The 23,318-nt window shown below is 55.2% G+C and overlaps 1 protein-coding gene across 3 annotated transcripts; it reads left to right on the top strand.

The window, feature by feature from the left end:
• The first annotated feature begins 677 nt into the window (after positions 1–677).
• EWSR1 (EWS RNA binding protein 1) lies at positions 678–22,027 on the top strand. Of its 3 annotated transcripts, none has more exons than XM_035556792.2 (17): positions 678–763; positions 2,677–2,713; positions 2,949–3,000; positions 5,236–5,359; positions 10,745–10,931; positions 12,192–12,359; positions 13,124–13,338; positions 13,860–14,040; positions 16,844–16,878; positions 17,401–17,433; positions 18,320–18,438; positions 19,076–19,205; positions 19,621–19,743; positions 19,830–20,007; positions 20,421–20,518; positions 21,164–21,431; positions 21,624–22,027. In XM_035556792.2, the coding sequence occupies exons 1-17, from the start codon at positions 751–753 to the stop codon at positions 21,661–21,663; spliced, it is 2,001 nt and encodes a 666-aa protein (XP_035412685.1). In that variant the 5' UTR covers positions 678–750; the 3' UTR covers positions 21,664–22,027. The 3 variants fall into 3 exon arrangements, with proteins under 3 accessions (XP_035412685.1, XP_035412684.1, XP_035412686.1); XM_035556791.2 differs by having other exon boundaries at positions 16,841–16,878; XM_035556793.2 differs by lacking the exons at positions 13,860–14,040; positions 16,844–16,878.
• Positions 22,028–23,318: the final 1,291 nt, after the last annotated feature.

Below are 23,318 nucleotides of genomic sequence, written 5' to 3'. Positions count from 1 at the left end.
GGCTTGTCCCTTGGGCAGTGGGTGACGCAGTGAGGGGGGGCGCCCAGGGGACCCCCACCTACCCAGGGGATCCCCACCCACCTGCCTGTGTGACCCTTGCCTACCCAGGGGACCCCCACTCACCCACCCAAGGGACCCCCGCCCACCTGTGGGACCCTGAGCCGGGGGACGCCCACCCAGGGGACCCCCCACTTGCTTGGGGGACACCCACCCAGGGGACCCCTACCCACCTAGGAGACCCCCACTAACCCACCCACCTGGGGGACCCCCAGCCAGGGGACCTCCACCTGCCCGTGGGACCCCCACCCACGGGCCACCCACCCAGGAGACTCTCACCCACCCAGGGGACCCCCGCTCGCTCACCCACCCACCCGTGGGACCCCCACCCATCCACAGGACACCCACGCAGGGGACCCCCACCCGTCCGTGGGACCCCCACCCAGGGGGCCCCCAACCACCTGTGGGACCCCCACCCACGGGACCCCCACCCACGGGTCCCCCACCCGTGGGCCCCCCCCCGTCTCCACATGACGTCACGCGTGACGCCCCCCTCCCCATCTCCCTCCCTCCCTCCTCCCCTCCCCGCTCCGGGTCCCCCCGGGCCGTACCACCCGCCCCAGCCCCCCCCCCCGCCTCCCCCCCCGCTTCCCGCCGCGGTTGGTGCGTGCCGGCGGGCAGGGCGGCGCATGCGCAGCGCGGGGGCGGCGGCGGCGGCCGGACGTTGGGAGCGCGGAGGAGGAAGGCGACAAAATGGCGTCCACGGGTGAGGGCGGCCCGGCCGCGGCGGGGCGGCTCGGGGCGGGACGGGACCGGCCGGGACGGGGCTGGCGGCCCCCGGGAGGGCTCCTCGGTGTCCTGGGAGAGGAGCCGGAGCCGGGCGAGCAGCGAAAATGGGGGAAAATGGGGGAAAAGCGGCCGCTGCTGGGAGCGGCTGCGGGGTGTGGGGGCTCGGGGGGGGTCAAATAACGGCGTGTGAGGGGCGGGGGGGAATAAATGTTGTCTGGGGAGCTGCTCCCGGCTGCCGGGGCCTGGAGGGGCCGCCGAGGGGCTGCGAGGGGGTGGGCGAGGGCCCCGGGTGGGCCTCAGGGCCCCGGCTGGCTGGGGAAGGGCCGGGCCCTGGGCTCTTTATGTTACCCGTTTATAATGTTACCCCTTTATAATGGTACCGCTTTATAATATTACCCCTTTGTAGCATTACCCGTTTATAATACTACCACGTTAGGGGCGCAGGAGCGGTGCCGAAGCGGTTCGATGCGGGGCGGCCCCGGTTTGTGGGTGCCCGGGGTCGGGGCTCGGTGTGGTTGTGGCGCGTGCGAGCGGCGCGCGGTGTCTGGTAAGGGAAGGCAGGTCTCAGGGAGCCTGCCCCGATGCCTTCCCTGGGTATTCGTGGCCGTTCCCGCTTCCTGGTGCGAGGTCGGGACCGACTGCCAGCTGTCAGACATCCCTGCCACTCGCAGCATCCCCTCGTGCATCACCCTGAGCTCCGCCGTCCGTGCGGGGAACGGGGAGCAGCCCGCCCCGTGAGCTCGTGTATAGAGAGGTTGGGATTGCACACGGGCAGATCTGTGGTCTCCAGAGCTTCTGGTGGGTGCAAACAGCATTTCCAAAATGATCCTGGAGCCCCAGCGCCTCGGTGGCAAGCAGAGCGATAAAAGTTATACCCCAGGGGTGGCTGAGGGCTTCAGGCGCGTTCTGCAAATTCATAAAACTCACTTTCTTAATAGAGGCCAGCTTACTCCAAGGTGCAGTCACAGCAGAAACACCAGAACCTTTGTCTGTAAGGGTCTAAGCAGAGCTCTGCTCCCATTCAGTCTCTGGCTGTGGCTCAGTCAGGTGCTGTGGCCCCCGCAGCAAATGGGAGCAAACTCTGAGCCCGTTCCTGATCTCCGTCCTCGGGACCTTTCAGGTCCTGGGAGAGCTGGAGAAGTGCTGTGGCTGGAAAGGTTCGGTCTGAGCCACGGGTTTGCTAAGGTTTGGATGGGAGCTGGAAACCCTGGGTGACTTAGAGGGAAAACGTGCATGTAGGAGCTGTAATCATTTTAAATATAGCCTTGTAATTGTCGTGTGGATACGTTTTCCATCCCTAGCAGCCAGCCAGTCCAGCACAGGCTTTTTCTGCTTGGGTTTTGGGATTTCATTTCTTTAAACCAGAGTATTGGCACGGGCCAGGATTTTGGGGAAGGAATCGCTGCCAGCTGCCTGTTTTGAACCCTGATAGGGAAAAGTGTTAGAACTTTCCAGCGATTTGTTTGTGTCCTTGAAAGTTAAATAGAACGAGCGAAGCGTTGTCATTCCTACGGACCCACAGCTTGCAACCTGGCCCTTTGAAACCAGGGGTTTTGTAAGTGTCAGCCCCAGTGTTTCTTTTGTTCCTAAACAAAACACCCCGCTGCCAGTCCCCTTGGGTGCTAGCCAAGGTGGCAGTTAAATTAAAGTAGGGTCATTTGAGATCAAAGTTGTGGCTGCAAGCAGCAGGAACCATAAAGGGAAGAGGGGTTTTGTTTCCTTTAAAAAGGCTGAGAAAGTGCATTTACCTTACTCTTTTGAAACCCCATTTCCAGCGGTTTATAGCCGTCCTTTGGAGTCGCAGGAGGAAATTCCAGCTGCTGCGTTCTTACGCTGTTAATTTTGTTAAGCCTTTGTTAACCTTTTATTTTTCTCCTTTTTCTCTTGCAGATTATAGTACCTATAGCCAAGCTGCAGCTCAGCAGGGGTAAGTCGCATCGTGCTCTTATCGCACCTTGCAAAAAGGCGTAACGCGTGTGCGCAATAACTGCGGTGTAGCCTTAGCTCGGGTGTGTTTGCACATCCCAAGGTTTTCCCTTTTGTCTTGCCTCAGTGTTTCATCAGCAGTCACTTGGATATGTAAAAGTCGTCTCGTGATGCGTGTGTCGCGCGAGTCAGGGGTACGGGGGCGCATTATAAATCTCTTCAAATTCCTTTCGCAGCTACAGCGCGTACGCACCTCAGCCAGCTCAAGGATACGCACAGACCACCCAGGTAACGCACGGGGAGGGGTTTGGAAGCAATCGCGTGCCTCCCGGTAAACTACCCGGCGCTCTGCCGGCCCCGAAAAGCAACGTCAGAGTCTGTCGCTACAAGTTGTCTTGTAGCTTCCCCCACAGCCTGCGCTGCTTGCTTCGAGTGAGAACCGCCTCGACAGCAAGGAGCTTCAGCTTTCCCCTTCCTTGGCAATAGGTGGTCTTGGAGGTCTCTTCCAACCTTAACAACTCTCTGATTCCGTATCCGAACCTGTTGCTGAGAGGACTGTAAAAGCCTGATTCCTGGTGGATGTTTGACACCGGCGTGTCAGTGGGTGTTTAGTTGGTGGTGTAGGAGAGAGAGACTGATGAAAAGAGGAGAGATGGGGGAAATTGTCGTTTGGGAAACGGCAGCAGTTGGAGAAATTAGGAGGAGGGGATGGATTTTTCATGGAGGTGCTGTAGCTGAAACTATTACTATTGTCAATTGGCTAGGCTGCAAACTGATGGTGATCTCTAAGAGATGAATTAAATGATGCTTTTTTAATCCTCAGAATCCAAGCTACTAAAACCACAGCTGTATACGCTCTACAAGTGTGTTTTCAGAGTAGTCTGGGTTAACTTTTCCCCACTATCTCCAGAGAGTACTTTCTGAAAGGAAAACCCTGCCACTCAAAAAAAACCCCACACCTGTATTCTGGAGTCAAAACCAACCGCTGTGCCGTGTTGGAGCGTTACCGAGCAGCTTTAAACGGGTTAATTCCAGCGGTGGCGGCAGCTGGGCTGTGTTGCTGCTGCCCACACCAGCCGGCTTGCAGCATGCTGGTGCCGCAAAACCTTTGCGAAAACCTTTGGTGCTGCGATACCTTTGCGAAAACATTGCCTTTGCAGGGGGAGCACGGGCTCAGTCCTGGCATTTGGGTTGGCCAAAGGGAAAATGACGAGAGCTTGTATCGTGAATAAATATATCGGGAGGGGACAGTGCGAGAGCTGCTGCCAGAAGTACGGGTTACACAGAAGGTGTAAGCAGACTGGCAAATGTAAGAAGAGGAGGCTTCGGTGTCCTTCAGTGCGAGGCTGGCACAACGCACTCAGCTGTAGGCAGGTAGCCATGGGGGGCTCGCGGGGTTTCCTGCCTCTTGGTGGGGTGAGCTTCCACAGGTGCTGGAAAACCCAGGCTGGTCAGAGTTTTTTCTCTTTGTTGAGGTCTGTGGCTTGGTTAGGATCTGTGCTGCTCGCGAGCCGGGGAGAGGGGCTCACAGGTAACGCAGGTTTAGGTCCCAAAAAGCATTTAGTTGCCAACCTCCCCCAGAAACCAGCAAACACCTCTGAAAATCCGGACGTTAAGGCTTGTATTTGTGCTGCTTCTTGAGCTGTCGCCGCAGCTTCGCCCAAAACGCAGCGGCTGACCACGCAGAGCTGTTGGAAGCTGCCGGGTGCCCGAGGTCTGGGCCGGCTGGGCCGTGGCACGGGGCTGAGGGCTGCTGGCAAAACGGCAGCACCGGCAGCTCTGCGCTGAGCCAGTCACCCTGATCGGGCCGCCACGGCTGAAGGGCTGCTTTGAGTGCTCTCCTCGGGACCGAGCAAGGCAGCAGCAGTCCTTTAGTCTGGGCTTGAGCCTGAACTTTGGGTAAAGTGTGAGCTATGGCTGATCTCTCGCCGCCTGCGAGGGCGCTGGGGCAGGAGTGGCTGTAACCGCAGCAGTGGGGTGGCAGCGAGCCCTCGGATGCCCAATAAACTCCTGTTTTTAAAACTGTCGACTAGTGGACATGGAGAATATTCAAAACAACTTACTGAGAGCTTAAATAGGTTTCTTCTAGTGAATGCTGAAGGAGCTGACGTTGTTTTACTTCACGCAGCTCTGTCCTCTGGGTGGCCCCGCTCCCAGCGTTGCAGGTTAGCCCTCGGGAGGTCCGTGTGAACGTTCCTCTGTGCCTGGGCGATCACAAGGAGCTGGGTGCTCTCCTGCTCTGCTTTACATAGAGCAAAAGTGTGTCCTGAATACACAGGAGGCTACCCCTCCGGTCCTGGCATTGAAAAGCTGCGTTTGTAGCTTCATTGCAGATCCGCACTGAAATTTGCAGTAGCGCCCAGTCTCTCAGGGTAGCCTTGGCTTGACTCAGATTGCTTTCAGTAGACCAGGTAACGCAGGGCCCCCGGTCTGTGTACAGCGCTGAAACAGCCCGTGTGTGTCCGTGCAACGCGTGCCAGTGGCTTCTGTCCACGAATTAAATTCGTATCGTCTTTGGAGCAGACGTACGGGCAGCAGAGCTACGGAACGTACGGACAGCCCGCTGACACCAGCTACACGCAGCCGCAGACGACCGCGACGTACGGGCAGACCGCGTACGCTACGTCCTACGGGCAGCCCCCCACCGGTAAGAGCCGCCGCGCCCGCGGGGCCTCGCTCGGGCTGGGGAAGGAGCTGGGCTCCAGTCCGTGCTGGGGAGCTCCGGCCCAAACCCCGCTGAATTACTGCGGGCAGCTGCCACGCGGAAAGGACGTGCTGCCTGCAGAGCCTTCCTCGAGGGAAGAGCGGTTTAAAAGGCGTGGGTGGGCCGAGTGCCCCAAGTAAGTAAGCGTGCCCGTTTCATTTTTCCAGGGAACCTTTGGGGTGCTGGTTCGTGCCGTGAAGCTTGGCGTGGCTGCGGAGTGTGCTGTGCTTAACAGGAGCACAGCAGCCACGAGCTGCACAGCAGCGCTCCTCGGGAGGGCGCGCTCTGGCCGCTCCTGAGCCCACGCAGGGAATCGGTGTCCTGAGCACTCCCTGAAAACCAAATCCTGAAAGTGCCGTGTGCCTGTTCTGATAGTGTGCCCTCTGCTTCTTGTCTTGTGCTTCCCGCAGTAGAAGGGACCAGTACAGGTTTGACTCCTGCTCACTCTTGCGTGCAAAATGGCTCACCCTGTCTAAGCTTGCGGTGTTAACCCTCTAGGTGTCACTTTTAGCACCAAAACCACCCAGCATCACAGCGCACACGAGGACAGTAAGGGTTTGCTAGGATGCAGTGCTGTTTGCAGTCTCCACACCTCTGTAACGAGCAGCTCCGAAAGGTCCCAGGGGTGTACTTTGCGTAGGAAGTTCTATCCACACCACAGACGGCCGTGCCGAGATGTTTCAGGTGAACGCAACCCCGTTTTCTTACCGTTCCCTGAAGGGCAAACGGCATGGTTAGACGTGTCCAGGTGTCCCGACCACCATCTCTGCATGTTCCATGTTACGTCTCTGGGTTTCTAGTGCAGACTCACACTCCCCGTGCTCATAAGTGCTCCGTACACGACTTCAACGTGCGCTCTTTGACCTGGAGTTCTGTACGTGCGAGTGTCTTGATGTATGAAAGAAACTATTGAGGCCTCATTTAATTCTGGTGTATTTGGACTAAATATTCAGGAGACTTCGAAAAAGAAGAGTTTTTCCTCCGAGCGGTGCCTTGGGTGCCCTTTTCTGCAGATTCATCCTTGGCTATGGGAGGCGTTGCAAGTGGCTGTTGGAGTGGGAGCTTTCTTCCCCATTTCCCAAAGCGTGGGGATGCTGGAACAGGCAGGTGATGTTCCTGGGGGGCACCTGGCCACAGAAACCGCTGGGGAACCTCGCAAGGAAGAGGCAGAGAGAAAATCGTGTCCCGTCGGGTCGATGTATTTGACATCTTTACGTGGACGAGGAAAATCTCCGCCTGGCAGGTAGCGCGTGTCCTGCAGGATGAGAAGCAGTGCCCTCTAGCCAGCGTCACTGCTGGTTATTTGCAGGTTTTCTCCTCGCCTTTAATGGTCCGTGGATGTAAATGGGCAGCAGCATTGATTTGGGGACTTCTCAGATTTTTCTTGGAAATGTTGGAGTCCCTTAGTCCTTAGGGCTAAGTCCGCCCCTGGAAGGGTCACAGGAAGCTGGGCTGGTTGTGTTTGTGCTTGTTCCTCAAGAGCATATTTGCTGGAGTAATAATAATACCAGGCATCTTTTCTGCATGGCTTCTTGTGTAGGCAAAACGCTGCCTTTTTTTTTTTTTCTTTTCATCCAAAAGAAAAGAAAGCTCAGGAAGCGGCCCAACGAAAGGTTATACCGGGCCTTCAGGTGCGATTTGCCTCAACCTGTGCAGCACGTCTGTGGCAGAGCTGCTGGCGTTACTCTCGAGGCAGAGTGCCAGGTTGTATTTATTCTTCCGATGCCTGCCTCTCCTTCAGGAGCTGGAGCTGGGCAAATGAGGCTGATGGTGCTTAAAGCCTGTCACTGCCTCTGCCGAGTGCTCGTTCTGGCTTTTTGCACCACACAGAGCCCATGGTGTTGCCTGGGGCGTATATCTTCGTGTCCTGAGAGACTTGCAAGTTTCGCAGTTGAGTTCCAGTTTCTTTTTCCTTGGCATCGCCTTTTTGTAGCAGACGAATTACGGCGATTCTGCACTAACTTAAAAGCCAAGTGACTTTTTTTTGTCTCGGTGTTTTTTTTGTTTTCTTTTTTGCAAGATGCCACTGTTGCCAGGGAAATTCAAATCCCGTGCAGATGTGCCCTCTAGGGACACCCTGCCTCAGGCTGGGGCTGTTCTAAGGTGCCTGGGGCCGTCTCGGTTGGAGCAGCCTGCCTCCAGCCTCCTCGCTCCCGTGGCTACAGGAGAAGGTGACTTGGAGGCCTCTGGTCCAGCCCCCGGGGACGGGAGCCCGTGGGCTCCTCTGCAGCTCTGCCGGCAGCAAGTGGATTAGGGGATTGATCAGCACCATCGTGCCTGTGGTCATGGTTTGCTCTTTAATCACTGCAGGATATAAGCCTGAATTACAAGAGTAAATAAACAGCTGCAGCTGGTATGGTTATTGGCTTTCTAACAACGTCGTTTGGGGCCAAATGCATCATTTCACATCTCTGAGCATGAATCTGCTCGAAGTAGTTAAGCGGGAACTACTCGCTAAAGATAACCAGCTCCCACTTCTCTTTCTACCTGTGGAATTTAAGGCTGGATGTATAAAGAGTTCCTCGTGTGTTTGGAATCGGGAAGCAGGCACACCCTTAGCTGTGTTGGCTGCCCCAGTAACCTGTGATTACCTACCAAAATAAAGCAGGGAGAGGGCAGCTCCTGCTTCCCCTTCTCTGGAGCCTTGCTGGGAGGAGTGTGCGCCCAGCAGGAGCCAGCTTTCTTTGGGCTCGTGGACCTGTGGGGAGCTTCTGATGCCGCCCGAATCAGGGAGAAGCCTCTGAAGAGACTGCTGCTGGCTGACACCAAGCCTGCTTGTTTCAGAATAAACTTCTTTGACCACAGTTCTTAGCTGATCCTCTCTGAGGACCAAATCCTGCGAGCTTCCCCTCTGTGTGAAGATTTCCTAGACTTCAATGAGGGTTTTGCTCGCAGGCGTGAGTGCTTGGAGAGGAAACTGAGCCACGTAACTGGACTTCTTAAAGCAGGTTGTCAAAGTTCTTCTGTTCCCCTTTTCTCGCAGTATTTGTTCTGCGGATTCGCCACTTGTCTCATTAACTGCCGAGGGGAGGAGAGAGAAGCGATGGCGTGTAAACGCCCCCCTCAAAAACACAGCTCTTGAGGGTTTTCTGAGTCTTTAAACTGAAGCTGCTGAAACGAAATCGTGGACCAGCGGGATGTTAAATCACTGCTTGTTCTTTTTTTGGTGCAGACGCTTCCCGCTGAGCGCACTCGCTCAAGCGAAATGCTCCATCTAGAGCCGAAGCTTTAAAGCTCGGGATGATTTTCCCCCCGTTCAGTCCAATGACCGTGCAGGGCCAGGTACCAGCAAGCCCACTCGATGCAGGAGGCCAGTGCTGCCCGACCCACGAGGGTCCCGGTTTGGGAAGAAGACGGCTCCTGGCCCTGGGACCGCTGCTCCCCAGGGCACGGCCAGGCCCAGGGGCTGCGGTTTCAGCGGCACGCACGCCACACTGCCCTTACGCAAGCAGCAGGTTTTTTTAATAAGAGCTCAGGCTTCAGCCAGCTAAAGTAAGAATTTCTTCAGCTTCTGGTGTTGGTGCTCTGGGGAAACGCTGTGGGGGCTCGCACTGAAGTGTTTGGGCTGTTTAAATTCTTCCGAGGCGCCAAAACCCGTTCAGGATCGTTTCACTCACCCTTCTCAGTAACGCTCGGAACAGGACTTGGCTTTTCAGTGAACCTCTCGGCACCAAGGAGCAGCTGAATGACGAGGAAAAGTGATGTGCTGGTGGTTCCTGCCGCTATCCCCTGGTGGGAGGGGAGCTTGCTCGCCTGCCGTAGTGTTTCCAGCCAGCTTTAGTGTTTCCAGCTTGGCAGGAGCGTGCGGTGGAAGCCAGCCCGCGGCATTCAGGAGGAGGGCAGCAGCGTGATAAGCCTGCGAGTGCAGGAGGCGCCAGGCTTGTGGGAGCAGGCAAGGGCTTTCGGGCCGGCTGTTGCAGGTGGAAAAAGGGGAAAGGCTTCTGCCCGCTCAGAGCCCCTTCGTGTCAGCATCCTGGGACTAACTGGAGAGCCCGAGAGTAACGGGCAGGATGGGAAGCTGCAGCTTGTTTTTTCAGGTCTGCTTGCAGACTTCTCACTTCTCCTTTTGCTTCTCTTGCTCTGTACTTGCTGGCTCGAGAGGCCTGGTTTTGTAGCAAAGCACAGCGAGGCTGGAAGTGCCGCTGTGCTTCGGGAGGGTGCGCTGGACGAGGGGAAGGAGCTGCAGCCTTACGCTGTGTTCTGCTGGAAGTGCTTTCATCCGGGGGACGAGGGAGTCACAATAAAGAGCTGGGCGCAATTTGCCTGAAATGCTTTGTGATTAGAAGAGTATGTCACAAGTGTCCCCCGTTTAATCAAAACATTAAGCGGTGGAGAAGCCGTTACCTTAATTGATGCAATTAGGATCACCTCAGTAAGACTGAGGCCAGTTGGCTGCTTTTTGGCAATCGTTTTGTATTTTTAGTAAGCGAGTTTTTGCTAACAAAATCTGTAATTGGTGGTTCTCCGGGTAAATCTTTTTCTTCATAATTTGGAAACGTGCTTGCGAGGTTCTTAACAATAAAAAAGCCACCGTGGCAGTGCCTGGTTTATGGTTCTTTGCAGCTGACCGCTTGGCCTGTCAGCATTACCTAGCGACAGCTGCTGGTAAGGCTAATCTAAAGAGAGCTGCTTTGGGGGCTTGGATATTCTTGTAAAATTGTCCAGAAATAAGTTTGTGTGAGCCCTGAGCTTTTTATCTAAAGTGAGCTAAAATTCTTAAGAGGAACAAAGGTACATAAAACATCAAAAACCAGGCACGTAAGGTAGCTTCTGACCTTTCTCTTAAGTTAAGGGAAATGTAACGTGCTCTCCCTTAGTTTCTAGGATTGCTGATTTAGCGTAATACTGCCTAAATGGCTCAGAAAGACTTCTCGTGTCAGCCTTGTGCCACTTGGTGCTTCTGTTTCTCCAAAAAGCTGCCAGGACGGGACCGTACTTCTCCAATCAATTGGATTTCTTTTCCTCAAGCTGAGAGGAGCTTTGTCTGGCCTCTCGTGTTGAGAAGCCACTGCGTGCCTCGGCTTGTGCTGCCCGGGTTTTGCTTTGTTAGGTTAGCTGCAAGCAGACATCCTTGGATGCTGATCGAGGGGCGGCTTCCAGAAAGCTCCTCCGGGCGTGCTTTAGGGCTGGAGGGGGCAGAGCTGAGGGAGGTTGGGGTTTCCCAGGCCAGGGCTCGGAGGGAGGCGAAGGGGTGCCGTGGGTCGGTCCGCGGCGGCACAGCCGGTGCCGTTTCCGAGGTCTGGCACGCCGCAAGCGAGAGCGAAATGGTCAGAAAGGTCCCTAAGCGAGGTCTCTGCGCTGATCTGACCAGGCTGTCCTCTGTTGTAGGTTACACGACCCCGACCGCCCCCCCGGCCTATAGCCAGCCCGTCCAGGGGTACGGCACAGCCGCCTACGATACCAGCACCGCTACGGTTACCACCACCCAGGCTTCCTACGCAGCTCCGTCCGCTTACGGCACCCAGCCTGCCTACCCTGCCTACGGGCAGCAGCCAGCAGCGTCCGCTCCCGCAAGGTAACGGGGATTTCTGTCGTCCTCCTGTGCTCTGCTGGTGGGGAGAGCCCCCAGGACGCTGCCTGCTGAGCTGGGGCCCGCTGGTTTTGCTTCCACCTTTTCTCTGCCTGTTGCGCTCAAGCTTTGCTTTTGCTGCAGCTGATCCCACCGCCTTTCCAGAGCCGGGGGAAGCAGTGTAGGTAGCTTCTGCTCTGGCACAGTGAGTCAGCGCCGTTACTGGGAGATGGGGGGGAGCAACCAGGCAGCAAAAATGGGCTCTTGACTCATGATCTAGACCAGAAAATGGATGAGTCTGATGTGATCTTGAGTCACAGGGTTGCTAGGATGATGTTATGCCCTCCGATTTCTTGAGTGGGCGCACACGCTGAAGACAATTTCCTTTTTAAATCTCTTGCGTCTGGATGCTGTCGATAGCATGTTCAGCCTAATTGTTCGCTCAGGATGTGAAAGGTTTAGAATACGGAATGGAAACTTCCTTAGTAATGAGCAAAAACGGCTTTATGTGTTTGCCTGATGTTTGCTGTAACTGTTCCTGTAAGGAAAGCCAGAGCTTGACAGCCCTGTCTGTATCTATCAGATTACATTCAGGTATGAATCCTGATGCCATTTTAAGTAATTTTACCCAGCTTGTAGTTCAGCTCTTTTTAGCTCTGATAAACGCTTTGATATTCTAAGCAGCGTGGGACAATTGTAAAGGAAGGGGACATGCAAATTGCATGCAAAGGGCTATCTTTATTTTCAGGCCTTGAGAGTTAATAATAAACATCCTTTCCCTTTCGTCAGATAACGTAGACGGGGCAATATCTGCCTGCAGTGGATTCTCCAAACAGTAGTGCCTTTAACTGGCAGCATTTCTGTCTCCTTTTGAGCTGATGATCATTTACGAGCGTTGTGCAAAAACGGCTGGAGCAGAGGGGCGATGCTGCTGACCGGCTTTCCTGGCCCGTTTGCATCCTCCACTCCTCCCAGAGCCAAAGCCTAAGCCCCTCGCTGTAGGTTTTATGATGCAGCTGGTAAACAGATGCTGTAGTACTCCTTTATGCTCTCAGCTCAGGGTGTTGCCTGGGCCTTTCCTGGTGGCAGGGGAGCGTGCAAATATCCAGTCGGCAGCTGGTAAAACGTTTAGGGCTCGACGCGCCTCTCCTAGCCGGCACTGATGTGGTGCCAGCTTGTAACGCCTCCCGAAGGAAGTGTTCTGTGGTGGGATCCGAGGTGGGGGTTTGTACCGGGCTCCCCTTATTGTTCGCTGTTGCTTTTCAGACCCCAGGATGGCAGCAAACCAGCAGAGACCAGCCAGCCGCAGTCGAGTACGACAGGCTACAGCCAGCCCAGCCTCGGCTATGGACAGAGCAACTACAGCTACCCTCAGGTGCCTGCCAGCTACCCGATGCAGCCAGTCACTGCTCCTCCCTCCTATCCTCCTACCAGGTAACTCTTTCAGAAAGCGAAGCCTCGTGCGGCTAGCCTGGGAACTTTGGGGTTAACTTGGGCAAAAGGATTTTTTTTTTTTTCTCAAGGGATTTTAAATGAACAAGCGTAGAAAGAGGTTTGGTGTCCTGGAAGGAGGGAAGCGTGTTTGTGGTTGGGTGGTACTTGTCCAAGGGAAGATGAGGCTGGAATCGAGTACATAAACATCTCTGCCTGCACACCTGAAGTGGCAAGCCAAAACAGTGAAAAATGTCTTTTAAGAAATTCCCGAGCTGTAGAGTATGAAAGTGACCTTTTGCTGCCTCCTTACATGTGATTTTGAGAAGGTGTTCACCTCTTTTCCTCAGCTGTCTTTGATGTTTTGATGCTGACTGCTAGAGCGTATGTTTTGAAGTGTTCAAAGCCTGAGGTGTGCGAGGGGAAAAGTTTTACTATTCATCATCTGAAAGTATTTGAGTACTGAAGCAGAAGGGGAGGCTGTTAGCTGTCTTGCCGCTGACTTCTACCCTTGCACTTCAGCCTCTTTCCAGAGGTAAACTGTGAACGGTCACGTTGGTTTTGTTTGTAGCAGTCTACCAGGTTTATTTTTCCTCCTGCCATCAGACCAGACTCCACAGGATGACTTCACCTTTTTAAGTGGTTTGTGATGGTGCATATGGCTTATAATTGCCTTACTGCCTAGCGTGAGCCAATTCTGCAGCCTAACGCACACGTGTCAGTGAACTGGCTTAGCTTCCCGTCTTCTTAATGCTTTTGTCTTCCAGCTACTCCTCTACGCAGCCAAGCAGTTACGATCAGAGCACTTACTCCCAGCAGAGCACCTACGGGCAACAGAGCACCTACGGCCAGCAGACTAGCTATGGCCAGCAGAGCAGCTACGGGCAGCAGCCGCCCCCAACGAGTTACCCGCCCCAGACTGGATCCTACAGCCAGGCCCCAAGCCAGTACAGCCAGCAGAGCAGCAGTTACGGCCAGCAGAGTGAGTGTGCTTAGCAGAGCTGCGGGATTGTTGAGGAAAGGGTCGGTCTCCATCGCCCTTGCAGGGTGAGCTGTCTCTGAGGGAGGCTTTGCGTAGCTTTATTTGGGTCTGAAGGATCTGAGCATATGGCTTTGTTGAAGGGGGAGCATACTGTAGCTGGTTTTTGTCCTCGCTCACTGACAGGCAGCTTGCCTAGCTCGTTAGACAATTACGATGCTCCCCTCAGTGTGGGGAAGGTGGGCAGATGGTTGAAAAACACAGAAGTGATAAATACCACTGTGGCTGGGCTGGGCAAGGCTCGGTACAAACAACCCGGTGACCGTTCTGCAGAGGGCAGACCGGTAGGGCCTGCCTTAAAACCCGATTCCCCGAGTGGCACGTCTCTCCCTAAGTGCTGTAGCAAACCGCTTTCATGCAATGCTGTCTGTTCTGGTGCTGAAGGTAGGGAGAAAGGCTTTAAAAGGGGACAGGACCCACTCTTGTCCGCAGCTCTGTGATGTTTTTGTCACAAACTTCCTCAGGCTCGTTCCGTCAGGACCATCCTAGCAGCATGAACGTATATGGACAGGAATCCGGAGGCTTTTCAGGCCCAGGAGAGAACCGGAATATGAGCGGCCCTGATAACCGGGGCAGGGGAAGAGGGGGATATGATCGTGGAGGCATGAGCAGAGGTGGGCGGGGAGGAGGACGCGGTGGAATGGGGTAAGAGCAAATCTTTTCTCCTTTTATCTAATTCTGTTTCACCCATAGGATTTGAAATGGAAAGAAGGGACTGAAAGGTTGACATTCCCAGCTGTACTTCCATGGAGAGCATCTAGCAGCATTGCTTCTATTCCATGGAAATATTATCTGAGGGGAAATAGGAGCAGGATGTATGTTTTTTTTCTGTCCTGCAGCTGGTTGGGCTCGGGGGATCTAGGGGTATTGCTAAACCTGGAACTTTCAGCTCCCTTCGTGGTCATGCAGAGGTGAAATCCTCTGTGGGGTTTAACAGTAACATTGGGTTGAACACACACAAACCTCCCGCCAGGTCCAGGAGTCAATTCCTGTGCCTCACTCACTAGTGGGGCTCTTGAGAGTTCAGGTATGTACAAGGCAGAAGCCTCGTGTCAGCCTCTTCGCCTTAGCGGTAGCGTGCCGAGCTACGTCTGTACGTGTATGTGTGGGGCTGATTGCTGCTGTTGAAGCCGTGACTCCGAGTGGCCAGAACGCTTGGAGCTTGGCTGGAGCGTGAAGAAAGACCCCGAGACCGTATAAAGCTCTGGCTTGACTTCCAGGACCGCTCCCCGTTGGAGCTTTCAGGTGGTCTAAATCAGTTTGGCCATTTTAACTGATGGCAAAACCTGGTTTGGTAAACCTGTGCCTGCAGGTCAGCAGTTCGTCTCCCTGTCTGTGCTGTTTGTTTGGATAAAGGCGAGGAAGGAGGACTGGTCCCAAAGGCGAGGAAGAGAAGGAAGATGTAGCTTTGTGTGTGTTCCATCCCTTCGCACCTTAGTTCAGAGCTATGCAGAGTGTCCGTAGATGCTCGCTGGAAATGTGGCACGGGATGCAAAGCGCTGGCCCTCGTGTTTGGCAGGGCAGGTGGAACTGCAGCTCCTCGCTGCTGGGCAACCTCTTGAGCTGTTGGAGTGCCTGGTGGCAACCAGAGCTCGGCAAGCTACAGTCCCACTCTGCATAGCTCTGTCGAAATGAATTGAAGTGGCATGAAATCTTTATCGGAGAAGCGCAACCACCAATACGTGGAAACAGAAGAAAAAAGCCTTGCTCGTGTTGGGACACATCTGGCTTGAATTGGCTCAAGTGGGAGAGAGTTCCACGGTTCTGCATAAAGATTTCACCCATGATGTATTTATTTCTCTAATGGTTTAAAGTAGATGTAGACACTTGAAATGTCTGTCATCACATCTTAAAATTTCTAGCCCCTCTGGAGTTTCTCATGCCAAAGATGTATCATTTATCTCTAATTTCACGCCGTAATCCCAGCATAAATTACGTATTTAGCGATTTCCACCTGACTAGACCATAAAAGAGGGCCCCCTGCTTTATGGACGTAGACTTTCTGCTGTCCATGGAAAAGGTGGCCTTCCTATGAGCACCAAGGGGCAGGTAGGGGAACTCGGCCCTTCTTATTATGCTGTGGTGATGGATTTCAGTGTCTCCAGCAGGTAAGGAGCTCGATGTTATTAACGTGCCCTTTTTCATTGACTCGATTATTTTATATTTTCATTGGCTGTTAAACATGGAAACTTTTTAACATGCTTTGTCGCATTTATATGCTACAGGTTACAAAGTGAGAGCCTTGTATACACTTCAATACTTAAAAAGTACCCGTACTCAGTACTCAGCCGGCAGCATAATGAAAAGTGGGACTAGACACGGTGTCCATATGGAGAGGAAAAATATACATAGAATATTTTTAACCAAATGTATTCATTGTATAAATGGAATCCTTCTGTAACTTTGGTAACTGAATACTTGTTGTTTGGTAATAAAACCAGAGGAGGTATACTACTTTAGAATTGTGTAACATTTAAAAAAAAGTGTAAACGTATATGTTTAAAAAGAGAGACATTACGTAAATGGTGTGTACTTTAACAAAAGGAGGCAAAGCTGCATGCAACAGCTTGAAACTGTGTATTGACAACTTTTTTTTTCCAGTATTAGAGGTGCAATACTTGCTAGAAAATAGTGGTGCTCTCCCTCCTCTGCTCATCTCCTTCAAAACAGCTCTTGTCTTTCCAAAAAGAGAAAGAAATGACAAAATCCTTTTCAGGTGGCGTTTTCCTAATTAACCAGCACTTGAAAGCAGTCCTAAAGCAAAAGCTTCAGCCAAAGCTTTCGATGAAAGCTGCGGCCGTGAGTTTGCATTGGCGCGTGCCAAAATCTTCGGTCCCGGTCTGTGTCCACAAAGCTGCACCCCAGGCCTTCGAGCCCTCGCTGTATTCTGTAAGTTCTCCTTCCACAGAGACTTGTTAAATTCAGTAGCGACCTGAATGTATGGCTTTATACCGAGGTTTTAGCGGAAATGTCATCTGAACTGTGTTGTAGGTATCGCGTATGGTTGTCTCCTACCTTTTAACTGTTAATGTCAGGGACCTGCGGGCTCGTGCTGCGAGAGGCTGAGGGTGCACCTTTATGTACACACAGAGGGGAGGGAGTTGACCAGCGAACGCCCCGGTGATTTCTTTGGAATAAAAGCACAATTTGTCACGCCCGAAAACATTTTTTGCCAAGTATTGCACTGATAATACCACTACAAGTAAATGGAAGGGTACCGACAGCAAAGTGGTGTCTAAAACCAGACAAGCGAGGTTGTGTATGTAAAGGAAATTTGAGCGAGCTGCCCTGAAGAAAGGCATAGTGACAAGATGAGAGAGAGAGAGACAGATGCATTGTTTGGAGATGTTTAGCCAGTGCCCTTCTTCCCAGTGAGCCGCAGAGGCTCAGAGCGGTACTGGCTTTGTAAAGGGAAAGGCCTTCATTTCTTCGTTTATCCCCCCAGCAGCGCTGGAGAGCGAGGTGGCTTCAATAAGCCTGGTGGTAAGTTTTTGAGCATTACAATGGATAGTGTTAAAAAAAAAAAAAAATTGCAGTCAGTTTTTAGAAAAAGTGTAATTTTTATTAGTTTAAGTGGTTAAAATGACGTATGCAACAAGACTGTAATGGGTACTGCCGGCAATGCCTAGGGGTATGCGGTTACAGGACACAGGGTAACTTGGAAGAATTGAGAAACCACTTCTGTAATTTGGGGAAAATAAATGGTGTGGATTTGATAAATTTTTTTAAAAGTAACTTTTTTTTATTAATGAACTTAAAACCGATTGGCCTGGTAAAGCATTTTAAAAAAGCGTAATGGTGGTTAATGGTTTGAAAGGCTGCTAAAACTAGCGAACTGATCGCCAAGTAAAGGTGCATTGCTGACGTTTTTGCAATGCAGGTCAATTTGAGTTTAACCAACGCCATCGAATGGTGGTTATAAGTAGATAGCATTGTGTGTGTCGGTCCTTCAGCCTGCAAGGCGTGCACTAACACAGCTTCTTATGATTCTCTCCCGACTGGCAGGACACATGGAAGAAGGACCGGACCTTGACTTAGGTAATTGCACATAACTTCTCACAATCCCTCCCAGGCTCGTGAAATTGCAATTTCTGTGCTCGTCCTCTGCTCGGGACGAGGGCTGTAGCCGTGGAAGACGTTACCCCGTGTCTCACCCTTCTGTACAAGGAGTCCGAGGATGCTCTGCCACTTGCAGTCTCTTTGTGGCCGGTTCATTCATTCCTTTATTCCTGACTCATCAGAACATGGACTGGTGGAAAACCACAGGTGTTTGTGAGAGGCTTACGCTTCTCCGTGGGAACCAGGGGCTCTTCGAGGAGCTGCTCTGTAGCTGCTCTGTGCAGCAGAAAGCACGATTCAGTCTGGGGCTTGCAGGTGCTTGTCCAGTAGTCCCCTTCCTCCTTGTGCCACCCCGGCCTGCAGCCCTGTAGCTCTTCCCTTCCTCCTGCACAGGCGCGTGGCAGTTCGGTGTCAGCCTGCCAGGACCAGCGCCTTGCTCTGACCGCTGAGAAAAGCGGGGATTAGCGCAGCAAGGAGGGGGGCGAGCATCCCTGTGCAGGAGCCCGAAGGATGCAAAGGCGTGTTGTGCCTTTGGGTCTTCCTCGCCTCTCCTCTCAGAGGTCTCCCGTTACACCCAGGCGCCCTAACAGTGCCGTTTGCTTGGCGCTGGGAGGGTCTGGGTGTCTGTCCCTCTGTCTGCAGGGAGCAGAGGAGGCAGCCGGCGCCTTCAGAGCGGAGCTGCCTCCCTGCCCTTAGCAGCTGGTGCGGGGTCACTGCTCTCAGTGCCCGCGTTCCCACGTCGTTTGGTAAATGCGCCCATTGAAAGAGGAGCCGCAGCTGGCCGAGGGGCTGACGTGACACAAGGGCTCCGTGCCGCCGAACCGCTGCCTCTGCTCGCCCAGTGACACTGTGAATTGTCTCCTAGGCCCACCTATGGACCCGGATGAGGACTCAGACAACAGCTCGGTGTATGTGCAGGGACTCAATGATAATGTGACCCTGGAGGATCTGGCAGACTTCTTCAAACAGTGCGGGGTTGTCAAGGTGAGAGGAACCCGTGTGCGTGGGTCAGCACCCGCCTGCCTCCAGCGGGCAGAGCACAGGGAAGGGGACTGGGCTTGCCCACCTCCTCCCTGCCCGGCGCGTCGCTGGTCGCCGACGGCCCTTTCCCAGCAGCTGGGCGGGTCCGCTTGGGCAATAAGCTCACCACAGCCTGGGGCTGCCTTGTAGCTCCAGCTTTCCCAAAGAACCTCTGCAGGATTTGTCCCTCAGCATCTCCATTAGGCGTGTGGAAGCAGCGGTGCTTACAGTCCTGGAGGAAGGAAGCGTGTCTCTGTGGATCTGCTGGTGGGATGTGTGACAGCTTGAGGGATCGGGGCGGTGGAGAGAGCGGGGGAGGATGTGGAGAGGCTGCAGCTCAGTTCTTGCGCCGGCAGGTGCTTGCAGGAGAGGCTGTCGGGCCAGGCAGTGCTGTTTGGGGCCAGTTCCTCATTTGTTTGCTTATCCGGGGAGTAGCTGTCACACGTAGTAAGCCAGAGGGCCCTTTCTTCTGCCGTGGAGTTGCCAAAGTGAGGCTCACCTAGGAAGCCTGTTGTCTCAAATGGAAGCGGAACAGAGAAGAGAATCCCCCCTCAGCATACAGGGCTGTGTGACTTGCGATGACGTTTTGGTGTCCTGCTAGATGAACAAGAGGACCGGGCAGCCGATGATACACCTCTACATTGACAAAGAAACCGGCAAGCCAAAAGGAGATGCCACGGTATCTTACGATGACCCATCCACTGCCAAAACAGCTGTCGAATGGTTTGATGGTGAGTATGTGGGCTGTGTTTTGTGATGGATTTGCTTCATGACTTAAATTTGTGTCTGGCAGAAGTCAGCAGTTCTGTCCTCTGCACGGAGGCCAATAGAGATTTAAGGCTAGCTCCAGGCAGTCAAGCTCTTGCCTAAAAAGTTCCTAGTTTTACCTGGAACAGGTAAGCTTGGTACTTGGGTTGTGCTTGTCCCCACTCACCCAGGCTTCTGTCACCTGCTGGGTTCTGCAGCTGGAGTTTCTCTTAGCCCCATGGGTGGAGTTTTGCCCACCTGCTGTCTTGGATGGGCGATGTTTTCCATGCGGTCAGGGACTCCGTGTGTGCCGCAGCAAGATGTGGGTGATGCCAGGGTCTGGTGAAGAGTGGAACCCCCTGGCTCGCAATGAGGCCCTTGCCCTTGTGTTCCTCCTAGGGAAGGATTTCCAGGGGAGCAAGCTGAAGGTTACCCTCACGCGGAAGAAGGGCCCGATGAACAGCATGAGGGGCGGGATGCCGCCACGTGAGCAGCGGGGAATGCCTCCCCCTCTCCGCGGAGGTAACGTCCAGCTCCCCCCGGGCCCCAGAGGGGCCGCGTCCTCCAGCCGTGGCTCGTTTCTGGCCCTAACACAGCCTTCCTTGCAGGTCCGGGGGGGCCTGGGGGCCCCGGGGGGCCCGGCGGCCCGAGCGGCCCCATGGGCCGGATGGGAGGCAGAGGTGGAGACAGGGGCGGCTTCTCCTCCCGAGGACCGCGGGGATCCAGGGGGAACCCCTCCGGTGGGAGCGTCCAGCACCGAGCCGGCGACTGGCAGTGCCCCAACCCGTGAGTACCCCGCTGCGGGCCCCGCGTGAAACCCCTTCCCCGGGCAGGTACCCGCACCGTGCCGCGTGTCACCGCGTCACCCCAGGCACACGAGGGCCTGGCACCTGCGGAACCGCCCCGTGGCGGGGAGAGAGCCTCAGTCTGTTAACTCCGAGCACCGCAGGGGACCTTTGGTTTGAGGGGCTGGCCAAGACAAATAGGTCCTTCTCAAAATAACTTGCTGGGCCTTCAAGAAGTTCCTTCCACCACGCCGCGGGCTTGCTCCGGGCCTTGCTCCAGGTCCTGCTGACCAGCTTTTGTGTTTCCTGTGCCCGGACATTGTGTTGCTAGTGGCCACGCAACGCTTCTGAGCATTACCTAACCAGGAATGTGTTCCCGGTCTTTGCTGACTGTTTGTTTGTTTTTTAACCCAGGGGATGTGGAAACCAGAACTTTGCCTGGAGAACAGAGTGCAATCAGTGCAAGGCTCCTAAACCAGAAGGGTTTCTGCCACCCCCATTTCCTCCTCCAGGTACATGCGTGATAGAGTTCACGGCTGGGCTGGGCTGGGCTGGTGGCACTGAGGTTTCCAGGACTGCCGTGAGGGCAGTAAGCTGCCCCGGGCACAGTTTTGGGGATGTTTAGGGAGTGGCTGTTCCCAGCCCCGAGAGCTGCTGGGGAATCATCCCTCTTCTGAGCTGTGAGGCAGAGGCTGGGACTGCTCTGACCTCAGCCTCTCCCACGCCTTCCTGAGCTGCCAAGTCTCTTCCTTGGCGCTGTCGCTGGCACTTCAGTTCCCCGCAGCACCGCTTTGACCTCATTACTCCCAGGCAGTGCCCTCTTAACGAGCCTCCCATCTCTCCTGGCTCTCGAGGAGACTTCCTTGCCACAATCCATCAGCCACTTGGGTCCCCCTCCAGCCCGGCCAGCACCTTGCTCCGTTTGGTTCTGCAGCCCGGGTGTAACAACCACTGCGTGTGCGGGCAGCGCCTCCTGTCCGCAGCCTCGTTTGCCCTCGGGCCCCACCAGCTCCTGCTCCTTGCCTCGTTTCAGCGCCAGCTACATGTGCCCCGGGACATCCCTGGCCGGGGAGGGGACGGGTTGGAAAGGCTGGAGCGGTGTCTGGCCTCCGGCAGGCTCTGCCTCCGGTTGCTCCGAGCTTTTTCCTTTCCTCCAGGAGGAGACCGCGGCCGAGGCGGCCCCGGGGGGATGCGAGGCGGAAGAGGAGGGGGCCTCATGGACCGCGGGGGACCCGGTGGCATGTTCAGAGGTGGCCGCGGCGGAGACAGAGGTGGATTCAGAGGAGGCCGGGGCATGGATCGAGGTGGCTACGGAGGAGGGGGACGGCGAGGGGGAGGACCTGGAGGCCCGCCTGGACCGCTTATGGACCAGATGGGAGGCGGAGGCAGAGGCGGAAGGCGTGGAGGACCAGGAAAGATGGACAAGTACGTAGGGGAGCGGGCTGGGGGCCGTGAGGGCCCTGCTCTGCGAAGAGCAGGGTGGGAGGGAGGTGCTGGGTCATGGGGAAAGTCACGGGGAGACCCCAGACTCTGGAAATCGACACGGGGGGGGTTCTGGAGCCCCGGGCTGGGAGGGACGCCCTGCTGTCACGACTGACCCAGCCTCTCTGCTTGCAGGGGTGAGCACCGCCAGGAGCGCAGAGACCGGCCCTACTAGAGGCAGACCCCGCAGAGCTGCATTTACTACCAGATTTATTTTTTAAACCAGAAAATGTTTTAAATTTATAATTCCATATTTATAATGTTGGCCACAACATTATGATTATTCCTTGTCTGTACTTTAGTATTTTTCACCGTTTGTGGAGAAACATTAAAACCAAGTTCAACGGTAGCGTGCCGAGTTATTTTTCCCCCCCCCCCTTTTAAAAATGGTTGTTTAACTCAGACTAAACCGCTGCGAACCCTTTGTTGTGAGCATGCTCGTATCATCGTGTGCCACCCCCGGAGGTGGCGACTAACTGTAACGATGTTAATGGTTGTGATGTTTTTTTAAAATAAAATTCCCAGTGTTTATAAACGTACCACTTCTGGCCTCTCTTGAGCACGTACCCACTGGAGCACCGGCCCTGCGAGCGAGCTGGGACCAGCAGCGGGCTCCATCCTGCTGGGCTTTCCCTGGGGCCTGGAGGAGCAAGCTGAGGAAACTGCAGCCCGTATCGTCCCTCCTGTGCCTTGGGGGGGGGGCGGTGGGCCTGTGTCCCCCTCGATCAAGGACCCTGAAAACACAGCAGAGCTTTCTCCTGGGTCCACCAGGCACCTGTGGGGTCCAGCTCATGCATCCCTGGAGGGGATGCAGGAGCTGCTGCTGCTCTGCCCTCCCTGGGGCCCTGCCCTCGCTGCTGTGAGCCAGTGCCAGCACCCAGGTGTGGCTCAGCTTGGGGCTGGGTGGCAGAGCCCCAACACAGCCCCAGGGCACAACCCTTCCCTGCGCAGCGATGGAGCGGGGCTGGAAGCAGGGCTGGGGACGAGGAGCCTGGGGCAGTGTGGGGGTTGCAAGCCGTGTGTCCCTGGCACCCCAGGGATCTCCCTTTGCTTTCATCCCCTGGGGACGCCGAGGGTTTGGGTGACACTGGGGTCGTGCTGCTGCAGCTGGGCCTTGCCCCTGCCACCAGCCTGGAGGTCCCCGGGCCCTGCTGCAGCGAGCGGCTGCTCTGCCCCTGCCTCAGTTTCCCCCTCTTGGTGGGGCTGGGGCCAAATCCCGTTCCTGCACTGAGCCACCATGAGGTGCGAGGTCTGGATGTTGCCTGTGTTCCTGCCTCCCCGCGGCCACGTCCCCGTCATGTCCCCATGGCTGTGTCCCCCCATGTTTGGATCCCTCTGTGGCCATAGCGCTGTGTCCCTGTAGATGCCCCCCCCGTGTTGGCATATCCCTGTGGCCATACCCCCCCGTCGTGTCCCTGTGCCCCTGTGGCCACATCCCCATCATCCCACACCCCCATGTCCCCATACCCCTGTCCCCCCACGTTCACATCCCCCCATGTCCCCCTAGATGTCCCCCCCCAATGTTGACATGTCCCTGTGGCCACCCCCCCCGTTCTCATGTCCCCATCCCCGTCATCCCATCCCCCGTGTCCCTGCCCCCCCAAATCCACACCCCCCACGTCCCCATAGACGTCCCCCCCCGTGTTGGCATGTCCCTGTGGCCATACCCCCCCGCGTCCCTGTCCCCCCGCGTCCCCATCCCCCTGCCCCCCCCCGTCTCCCCCCCGTGTCCCTGCCCCCCCCAAATTCGCACCCCCCGTGTCCCCACAGATGCCCCCCCCACCTCCCTGTGGCCACCCCCCCCCGTGTCCGTGTCCCCCCGCGTCCCCA

The sequence above is a fragment of the Cygnus atratus genome, chromosome 17, assembly GCF_013377495.2.
Source record: "Cygnus atratus isolate AKBS03 ecotype Queensland, Australia chromosome 17, CAtr_DNAZoo_HiC_assembly, whole genome shotgun sequence".
NCBI lineage: Eukaryota > Metazoa > Chordata > Aves > Anseriformes > Anatidae > Cygnus > Cygnus atratus.
Note: the sequence above shows the minus strand (reverse complement) of the source record. Positions and strands in the feature narration are given on the sequence as shown.